This window comes from Pongo pygmaeus, chromosome 19, assembly GCF_028885625.2.
Source record: "Pongo pygmaeus isolate AG05252 chromosome 19, NHGRI_mPonPyg2-v2.0_pri, whole genome shotgun sequence".
Classification (NCBI taxonomy): domain Eukaryota; kingdom Metazoa; phylum Chordata; class Mammalia; order Primates; family Hominidae; genus Pongo; species Pongo pygmaeus.
In genome coordinates this window covers 15944140-15954603 of record NC_072392.2, presented here as the reverse complement: position 1 = coordinate 15954603, position 10464 = coordinate 15944140, and the positions used below count along the sequence as shown (strand labels likewise).

At 52.4% G+C, this 10464-nt stretch overlaps 1 protein-coding gene across 1 annotated transcript; it reads right to left on the bottom strand.

Moving 5' to 3' along the window:
* Positions 1 to 1928: 1928 nt before the first annotated feature.
* Positions 1929 to 7399, bottom strand: LOC129029884 (protein FAM106C-like). The gene is made up of 4 exons (XM_063657019.1): positions 7333 to 7399; positions 5843 to 5950; positions 4399 to 4452; positions 1929 to 2467 (listed from the first exon to the last, which is right to left on the bottom strand). The coding sequence occupies exons 1-4, from the start codon at positions 7397 to 7399 to the stop codon at positions 1947 to 1949; spliced, it is 750 nt and encodes a 249-aa protein (XP_063513089.1). The 3' UTR covers positions 1929 to 1946.
* Positions 7400 to 10464: the final 3065 nt, after the last annotated feature.

The window sequence follows — 10464 nt, the reverse complement described above, 5'->3', positions numbered from 1 at the left end:
CGAAACTCTGTCTAAAAAAAAAAAAATATATATATATATATATATATATATATAAAATGAAACATGTTGAATCAGCAGCAGTGGCAGCTTGTTTAAGGAAAGGAACAAACAGAAAATTAGTACAGAAAGTCAAAAAATGAAGCACAACTCTTTTAAGTGCCAGTCTGTTTTTAGGTTTCTTTCTTTCTTTTTTTTTTTAGATAGAGGCAGGGTCTCTGTTGCCCAGGCTGGAATGCAGTGAGGTAATCATGGCTCACTGCCGCCTTGACCTCCCAGGCTCAAGCAATCCTCCCACCTCAGCCTCCCCAGTAGCTGGGACCACAGATGTGCACCATCACACCCAGCTAATTTGTGTATTTTTTGTAGAGATGGGGTTTCACCATGTTGCCCAGGCTGGTCTTGAACTCCTCGGCTCAAGCTATCTGCCCACCTCAGCTTCCCAAAGTGCAGTGATTACAAGTGTGAGCTGCCATGGCTGGCCACGGCTGTCTTTTAAAAAGCTAAAAATGGGCTGGTTCAAGACCAGTCTGAGCAATATGGCGAGACCTCATTTCTACTAAAAAAAAAAAAAAAAAAATCAGCTGGGTGTGATGGCCCGTGCCTGTAGTCACCCCAGCTACTCAGGAGGCTGAGGTGGGAGGATCGCTTGAACCCAGAAGGTTGAGGTTGCAGTGAGCCTCGATTGTGCCACTGCACTCCAGCCTGGGTGACAGTGAGACCTTGTCTCAAAAAGCCTCAGAAGGAGCGGCCTAGGGAGATGGGCAAGCATTTCGTTTCTAGTTTCTGAACGGCCCTGTGCGTTGAGAGAGGTCTTCGGCCTCCCAGCCTCTCTGGCTGAAGGTGGCGATTCTGCATGGAGTCTCTCCACCACTTGGTGGCACTGCTCACAGTGACTTTTTACTTCTAAACACCATTGAATTGGAGCAAGTAGATGATTTGACATGTTTTTCCCAGCTAGTTTGGAGGCTGAATATAGAATTTTACTGGGACACACCAGAATGTGTAAGTTGGGGAGCAGCGATCCCAGTTTCCCTTGATAATGTGCCAACAGCTTCCTTAGTATTGAAATCACAAAGTCAGAAATGCACACACCTCTATGATCAGAGATCCATACAGGAGAGAGCAACAAAAAGAGGCCTTTTAAGTTTGCCAGACTTCCTGAGCAGTGGGAAGCAAGAGAGTAGATAAGTGTGCAACAGTCACAAACCCGGGCCTATAACAACCTAGTTGGGAATAGAATGTAAGAGAACGGGGAGCGATGGGGACTCTAGTGTGTTCTAGGCACATGCCCATCTAAAGGCTCCATGTGACTGTTGCCCTGCAGGAATGTGGGCCCCAGTGTTCACCAAACCTTTTTTTTCCCCCCCCCCATGAAGAGAAGCCAGAAACCCAGATATTAACACAAAGTATCCAGTTTAGAAGTGTTGGTAAATTTTTTTAATATTGAACATTGTGCTGCTCAAAGAAGGTATCTGCAAGCCAGGTACAAACCAGCAGTTCACGCCCTCTGGTGAGCAGAAAGGTCATAGATTTTGAGCCCATTATGTCGGAAGTCAAATTCTAGTTCTGCTGTTGCAACAGCTGTAAACAAAAGTTTTCAGATTTCTAATGCCCAATGAAAATACCACTTTATTTCCAAAGGTTATTAAAAGGAATAGATCATGTATGTAAGTAGGCACACAGCTTGCCACCTGTTAGGTACTCAAAAGCATTCTTCCCTCACTTAAGGAAACAATACAGGCACAATACAACAATAATGTTATGATCAAGTTCATTATCAGGAAGCATACACCCAAACAATAGGGGAGTGAGCACCTACCATGTACAGAGCTCTCTGCTAGGTTCTCCGGGGGCAGCAGTTCCCAACCTGGCAATTCATCGGCATGATTGGAATCAGCCAGCAGCTTGTTGGATATGCTGAGTCCAGAGTCCCGCCCATATTACACCTAATGTTCTGTGCCTATTACACCCAGATTTATGAGATCCTCCTCTCCCACGCAGTCCGAGAATCTGCATTCTAATAAGTTTCTCAGAGTAAGCTCTTCCGCAGCCAGTTTGCACTGGTCTGTGAGTTGGTCATTTATGGAAACCACTGCTCCAGGGAATGAATCATTATTTCCAGTCTCATTAGGGAAAGATGATATGCATATGCACACATGTAAGGAGGAGTGACAGTAATGAGCCAAAAGCTCTGTAGACATAATTGCCTCTGATGAAGTGCTGACTGATGACATCAGACAGTAGGCTATTGACAGTGTACCCCGGGGAAAGCTAAATGCAAAAGGGAAGCGAACGGCCTCATGAAGTGAGATCAGGATTACAGGGTCAGAAATGTGGAGAGGGTGATTCAGATGGACAAAGGAGCAGAGGCAGGATTCAAGTGATGCGTTTTGGAGGCAGTGCAGCCTGTTGGTGCCGAGTGGAAGGTGAATGAGGAACATAGTAGACGGTAACAGGAAGGCAGGAGCTGCGAAGGCCTTTGAAGGTCAGGCCAGTTGTAATAAAAGTATTTCACATCATCAGGTATCTTGGGATGGTTGCCAAACATTTTCCTATGGTTTGCATAAATACATATCTATTTTATTTACGTATTTATTTATTTTATTTTAGGTTTTTTTTGTTTTTTTTTTGAGACGGATTTTCGCTCTTGTTGCCCAGGCTGGAGTGCAATGGAGTGATCCCAGCTCACTACAACCTCCGCCTCTCAGGTTCAAGCAATTCTCCTGCCTCAGCCACCTGAGTAGCTGGGATTACAGGCATGAGCCACCACGCCCGGCTAATTTTGTATTTTTAGTAGAGATGGGGTTTCTCCATGTTGGTCAGGCTCTGTTCCCTGTCTGCTCCCCCAGCAAGAGACCCTGAGGAAAAGAATGGGGGATCATGTCTTAGTCATCAGAGCATTGAAGTGCCCAGGCCAAGGTTGGCCACATAGAGGGAGGGCAGGTGGCAAATGTTTGCAGCATAAGTGAATAAAAGGAAAAATGATAGCAAAGAATGAAACTACTAGGCACCATTCCAGGACTGGGACTAAATATTTACCTTGCCCATTGTGCAAAGATAAGCCTGGTTTTCCAGGCTCTATTTATGCCAGCTTTCCTTCAGGGGCTGACACAACCTGGTATTGTTACAGCTTGAAGAGTGGTTTCCACATGCGGCGTCTGGGTGTACGAGGTGCTTGATCCTCAGCTTCTGCTGTTCCCTAACTCCATGTGTCTTCCCCAGGGAATCTGCTTCCCAGTCCTTGAGCCCTAGGTGGCTTTGCATCTCCATTCTGCTGCCTGGTCTGTCCCCAGTCTCCATGAGGCTATTGAATTGGGGTTCATTCTACTCTAGATGAAGCTGTGTATCCTTGTTTAGCCCCTGGGGTCAAGCCACATAAGGAGCTGCTTGCAACATGATAGGACAGACTTGCCTGGGTCTACTGCCTGAGTGGCCTCCTGGGAAACACCTCTCTTAATGCAATAGGGTTGGGTATGACAAGCTGGGTCCAAGTGAAGCTTCAGAGATGTAGAGATGTAGGGGAGGAGGGACTCTGAGTTCAATGTGGCAGCCACTCAGCCTCTGGGACTCACACCAGGGGCATAAGGAGAGTGGAAGCTGCACGTGAAAAAGGGAAGGGTGCTTTCTTTCTTTCTTTCTTTCTTTCTTTCTTTCTTACTTTTGGGAAGGGTGATTTCATGGAAATATGAACAGCTCTGCTTTGGGAACACCTTCGTGGAGCGTAAAGGGAGCAGCGAGCAACTCTGGCCCCTGGTGTCCAGCCTGGGAGGCAATGTCTAGAGGCAGTGGTCACGTTGGGTGAGGGGTGCCCAGAAGATCGGGTGGTCCTGCTCAGAGGACACCACGTGGCAGCTGAAAGGACTAGTTTAAGAGCATAAAGGACCATCACTCAGGCCCCCTGCAAGGGGTGTCATGGGGATAGAAACAACTCCCTGTTTTGTTACGGGAAACAGCAAAACGCCTTTCTTCCTTTAATGCTGCTGCCGATTCATTCCACAGGGAACATGCCCTCTTGGTGACAGCAGGTGCCAGTGAAGACTCAGGTCACTCTACACTCCTTGGCCCCTGAGCACCAGGACGGGAGAGTGTGAGTGTGTGTTTGTGTGAGTGTGAGAGTGTGGGTTTGTGTGGTAAGTGTGAGCGTGTGTTTGTCTGCATGTGTGTGAGAGAGTGAGTGTGTGCTTGTGTGTGTGTTGTGTGTGTGTGTTTATATATCTTTGTGTGTGTGAGAGAGAGAGAGAGTGTGTGTGTGTATGTTTGTTTGTGTATGCTGGGAACTGATATCTGCCTGGGAGGCCACCATCACCCCTCGCCTTCCCATCCTTCCGGGGTCTCCATTTCGGCCTGTGTGGTGCCCACCATGCAGAAAGAGCAGTCCCCTGGACTGGCTGTACTCACCCAAGCAGGTGTAGTTGGAGGACTCGGCTTGAACCTTGTAGCACCAGTATGACTCTGGAGCAGAGAGGAAGGGTGTGAAGTGTGCGTGCATGTGTCTTGTTGCTCTCACACACAGGAGGATCAGAGGCTGGGCTTACCCCTGGGGTTGGAGCTCCTCTTGGGCTGGGATGGAGTGTTCCTGGCAGTAGGATTGAGGGCCCAGGGAAAGAGACTCAATCGAAAACTAAGCAGGGGCTGATCAATAGGTCAGCTGGTGTAGGGCTCTGTTCCCCAGGCAGGGCCAAGCCACCGGCCCTCCAGGGAACCCCTCTGAGGCCACTCATCTCTAACGTGGGGATGGCCTGGATACTCCATTCCTTGGTCACCAGCTGCCTCCTTCCCCGCTTACCTCCCCCACCCCAAACCTGGAAGGGAGACTCTGGTGAGAGAGGAAGAGGAGGACTCAGCCCAGCCTCCGCTCCTGGGACAATAGAGTCAGGTTCAGCTGGGCAGCCTTCCCAGATCCGAGAAGAGGGAGGAGATTAGGCAGCCCCTCCCCAGAATGCCTCGCCCTGTGTTATTAAGATCCCTTCTTGGCTAGCATCTCACAGCTTCCACTGCGGGGAAAGCAGCCAGGCTTTCTCCTCTGCCCCTCAACTGCACAGTCCTGGTCTTTGGGGCTGGGCTGAGGGCTCTGCCTCAGGGCAGTAGAACCCAGCATCTCTGAAAAAAAGGCTGCACCTCAAATGTCCCACATGGATGCAAGATGTTAATAAGATGGGAACCCTCCGTACTTCCTGCTGAATTTTTATGTGAGCCTAAAATTGCTCTAAAAATAAAGTCTATTAATTTTTTTTAAAGGCTGCACCAGCAGGGCGTACACAACATCTCATCCAGAGCTTGGAATTTTGGCTGAGCACTCAGGGGACTTAGATGGGTTTGGGGGCAAGTCCCTTAAGCTCTCTGAGCCTCAGTTGTATCATCTGTAACATAAGACAAACATACCCACCTCATAGGGCCGTGGGGAGGATTAAATGAGGTTTCAGGCGGCTTGGCACTTAGTAAAATCCCATCGACAACTCCTTCCCTCCCCCCACCCCTCCCTCCCACCCCGTGGCCTCCTTTTGGGAACAGATGGCCAAAGCCAAGGAGGGGCCAAGATGGGAGAGAAATGAAGTGACTTGGAAAGAAATCAGGATAAGGAAATTCCTAAGAAAAGCACAGTTCCCACTCAGCCAAAGCTGAGGCCTCTGAGCTCATCCGCCCTCTCCCTTCTTGCCTGGGCTGCCTCCACAATCCCATCTCCTTGTAGTCTAAGCCAGGGTGGAGTCCCCGGAGTGAGGACAGGATGGGGAGGGAGCCATGAGGGAGCATCCCTGGGAAAACTAACTGGCCACAAAGAGCCACTTTGGGCTTTGGAGTTTCCCAGCCCTGATCACAGCCTCTCCTGCTCTGCTGGCATCACCTTTTTCAGCGTTGCAATGTCTTCCCTGACAGCCCATCCCCAGCTCCGGGCAAGGCTCTGCTATCCCTGGGAGTTGCTGCACCTGGGCTACCCCCATGTGGGTGGATTCTGCAGAGGGCAGTGGCAACTCACCACCCAAGCCCCACCAGCAGTGGGGCAGAGCTCTGAAGCCTCCAGCTCCAGCTCTGCCTTTGCTCAGTCTCCACAGGAGAGTTATCTGATGTTCTGAGCCCCATAATCTTCCTCTGACAGAAGGCATGTTACAGGAAAGGGGTCCTGATCCAGACCCCAAGAGAGGGTTCTTGGATCTTGCACAAGAAAGAATTCAGGGCGAGTCTGCAGTGCAAAGGAAAAGCAAGTTTATTAAGAAAGTAAGTGGTGAAAGGACAGCTACTCCATAGAGTAGGACGTTCCCCAAAGTCAGAGAAGGAATGCATGCAATACGTTGTATGTATGGGGACATGTGCTCTGCTACAAGAGTTTGTGATAAAGGATTAATTTTCTTAATTACTATATTATGCAACAATTGATATTATTATTATTATTATTATTATTGAGATAGAGTCTCGCTCTGTTGCCCAGGCTGGAGGGCAGTGGCGGGCTCTTGGCTCACTGCAAACTCCACCTCCCAGTTTCAAGCAATTCTCCTGCCTCAGCCTCCTGAGTAGCTGGGATTACAGGCATGCACCACCACGCCCAGCTAATTTTTGTATTTTTAGTAGACACAGGGTTTCACCATGTTGACCAGGCTGGTCTCGAACTCCTGACCTCAAATGATCCACCCGCCTCGGCCTCCCAAATTGCTGGGATTATAGGTGTGAGCCACCGTGCCCGGCCGACATTATTATTTTTAAAGCAAAATTAGGAATGCCTTTGCTCTCCAGATATCAGAGTATCTGGACCTTCCCAAATCTGGGTCTGTGTCGTAAACATTATTAATTTGTTCCCTTAACTGTAAACATCTAGAGGCTAGAAATGCCTGACTTTCTGAGAATGCAGCCCAGCAAATCCCGGCCTCATTTTCCTAGCCCTCACCCAAAATGGAGTCACTCTGGTTCAAACGCCTCTGACGGGTACAGCCACCAATTTCCCAGTGCTGGTGACTGAGAAGATAATAAATCAGAGGGCATTTGCACCACGACACTTCCTTGCCATAATCCTCTCGTGTCCCCACCCGCAGAGGTCTTGAAGGCGGAAGGGGTTTTGAAGATTGGGCTGGCCTCTTCTCTGATTGGAGGCCCCAGGGGCAGCCATTCCAGGAGAAGCCTCCCTTCAGCCAGCATCCCCAAGAGCCAGCTGTAAAGGGTGGAGCCCCCTGTAACTCACCTCACAGCCTCCCTGGTGCCCATCTGGTCCAGGCTTAGCTTTTCTTAGGAATTTGGTCTTCCCTGGCTCTGGCCACAGCTCCTAGGTTTGTAGTGGTGACCTCTGATCCACTGTCTTAATCATGGAGACTTTTGACCTGCTTGGCTGAACGCGCTTGTAACTACCTTCTTCAGGAAGCAGCAGCCAGGAAAACATAATGGTGGTGAGGTCAATGCCAGGGGTCAGGTCCATGTCCGTGGATGAGGGTGGGGTGCTGGTGGCAGGAGCACCCACCACTCAGGTTCCTGTCCTCGTTGAACGAGAGGGCCACCCTTGCAGATAAGTACCAGCCCACTGACTCAGGCCACTCCCAAGAGGGCCTGGGAAGGAGAGGGGCTACCTACCCAGAGGTCTGGGTGTCCAGCACCACATCCTACCTAGTCCATCCACCCTGACCAGAGGTTAGAGACCGAAAGTCGGTTGCCTGTCACCCAGCTACTGCCCCCCACCCTGACTGACCTGCGACCCCTCCCTCTTGTTTCAAGATGGCTGAAGAAGCCTCTCTAATGCACCTTGCTCACCCCACCTCCCCATCTGAGGGACAGGGGATAATCCTGAAAAACAGCTCAGCGCAACCCAAATGTGTCCTGGTCAAAGTCTCAGCCACTCCTGGCCAGGGGTCTGGGGCTCTGAAGAGGACCAAATATCCTCTACCATCCTCCTGTCTCAATGGACAGAGATGCTCTGGGGGTCTCCATTTGCAACCTCGTCCTTTCTCAGCTTGAGTCCCCAATAAGATGAATGGAAGGCAGGTCCCAGTCAGAAAGCCTTGGCACTAAAGGGGATTGCAGCTTGTGTGAGGGGTGAGCTGAGACATATTCCCGACACTGGCCCCAGACTTGGGGGAGAGCCCCATAAACTTGGTATATGGAGCACCGGCCAGGTGCCACACAGGCACTGCACTGATCACTTAAACCTATTATCTTATTCAAACTTAAAACCCCTGAAGTCAGAATGACTACACCTGTTTTGCAAATGGGACAGGAAGTGACTTACCCAAGACCACACGGCTACAAAGCACCCCAACTGCAAAGCATTTCTCTTTCTACTGTCTAGCTGCTTAGTAGGTTTCCAACGTCCAACCCTACCAATAAAAGTTTCCACATTCTGCTTTTTCTCTTTCTTCTCCCAGGGGCCCGGAGGAGAGGCTGCAAGATGCCCTTCCACCCTCTACCACAGCTCAGCGAGTCCCTGCTGCAAAGGGCACACGCTGCCTCCTCTCTGTGCAGAGGACACCTTCACCCCTCACTCCGCGGCTTTGAGGGTGGAGCACCTAACTTGGGAGAGGAGGTTTCAGCCTGCGTGGACCCCAAGAACCATCGGAGGGGTGGTTGGGGTGAGAACTGGCAGATGGGGTCTTCCGGTGATGGGGTCTGGGGTTTGCAAAGAAGGTGCCTCCAGGATCGGATCCCTGTGCCCAGCCGCTTGAAGCGCCTTTAGCTCCTTATCAAATATTAACATGCCTTTCCTGCCACCTCTCACCTAGAGGAATAATTAAGAACTCGGCTTCACCATTAATCTTTAAATGAAAATCACCCTGTCCGGGAAGACCGGCTCCTCAGAGGCCTCGGGGCTCCAGGTCCCCCACCCCCGGCCCCCGCCAGGCTCCCAATTCAGCGCTGGGGGTTAGGGAGGCCAGGGGAGCTTGCGACCCTCGGGGGCAAGGAACCCGGGTGGGAAGCGCGGCTCCCAGGACCCTGCCACACCGCCCTTTCTCTGGCCGCGGGGCAGTCACCCAGCGCTGAGTCCCAGCGGGACGGACGGAAATCCACGGACAGACGGAGGAGGCTGGGTGAGAAAAGAAGGCGTGCGTTGAGGCGGGTCCGAGAAGCACCCTATTTTTTTTTTTTTTAAACGGAGCACCAGGCTGGAGGGCAGTGGCGTGATCTCACTGCAGCCTCCACTTCCTGGGTTCAAGCGATTCTCCGGCCTCAGCCTCCGGAGTAGCTGGGATTACAGGCGTGTGCCACCACGCCCGGCTAATGTTTATATTTTTGGTAGAGATGGGATTTCACTATGTTGGCCATGCTGGTCTCGAACTCCTGGGCTCAGGTGATCCACCCGCCTCTGCCTCCCAAAGTGCTGGCATTACAGGCTGGAGCACCAGCGCCCGGCCTGAGAAGCATCCTTATCAGGGACTCCCAACTCGTCTCGCCGGGCCACGCGCACACACCCTTACGTTACCTTACGTGTGCCGCTGCGGACACGCGTGTGCACACACAAGCTCGCGCGCTGCCCAGTCCTCCCGCACCCTCGCGGCCCCCGGCGCACACGCAACCCGGGACCCACGCGCCGCCGACGCTCACCGGTCGCCCGCGGGGAGTCTCTGCAGGGGCGGGAGCTGGGGGCACGGAGGGGACCGCCGAGGAGCACCTGGGGCCGGAGCCCGGGAGCTCACCTGCACCGGCCGATGGCCGCGCCGAGGAGAGGGCCAGGAGCGCCAGCAGCATCCGCATCTTGCGCGGCAGCAAAGAGGCCTCTGGGCCGGGGGTCGCGCACCGAGGAGGCCGCCGCGGGTGCAGCAATCCTGCCGGCCTGGGTTTTACAGCCCAGGCGCGATGGGAGGGAACCCGGACAGCTGGACGCGGGAGGCGGCTCCTCCCCCTGGCGGGGCCTGCCCTCCCCTCTCCACCTTCCCCTGTCCCTCATCTGAAATCCTCCGCTCTCCCCGGTACCCCGTCCCGCCTGGCCACCTCTTGCCCTGTGCGCGAGGCCCTCTTACCCACTCCGCGTCCTCTCCACTCAGAAGCGGCGCCCTGCCCCTCCCCCATCCTACTCCTGGTCCCTGGTTTGGGAACAGGGACGCGACACCACAAAGTGCTTGACCCACACAAAGATGAGTGCCCCGATGATGACTTCGATCATTTTGGTGCCACCCCTGCGCAGTGGTCTTGAATGGGACCTTGGAATGGCCTTGGGGTGGGGGGTGGGGGTGGAGATGGCCTCGAAGAGATGAGAGGCTGAGGGGCGTGGCATGCAGTTTGTTGAATCAGTGGCGGCAGAAAGGCTCTCTTGTCTCTCCCAGGCAGTGGTCATTGATTCTCTGGGTCTCATCTCTTCCATTTCCTCCCAGTCTGCTCCAAACTTCATTTCTAAGCAGACCAAAGACCTTTCTTCAACACAGAGCGAAGCTGTCCCTAAACTGCCCTTGCTGGTGTTTATGTGATGACCAGGGAGGGTTGATGGGGCAGAATTAAGAAATGGATTGTAAGAGGACTCGGTGAAGGAGAAACTGATGGGGTCAAAGGGGAGGAGCT

What these genes read in the sequence shown, in the direction of transcription:
- LOC129029884 (XM_063657019.1), bottom strand. Translation starts at nt 7,399, where the DNA reads ATGGACCTGACCCCTGGCATTGACCTCACCACCATTATGTTTTCCTGG. An exon ending in GCTGCTGCTTCCTGAAGAAG is followed by an intron (nt 5,951 to 7,332) that starts GTAGTTACAAGC and finishes TGCCCTCTGCAG; the next exon opens with AATCCACCCACATGGGGGTA. An exon ending in ACATTGCAACGCTGAAAAAG is followed by an intron (nt 4,453 to 5,842) that starts GTGATGCCAGCA and finishes TCTCTGCTCCAG; the next exon opens with AGTCATACTGGTGCTACAAG.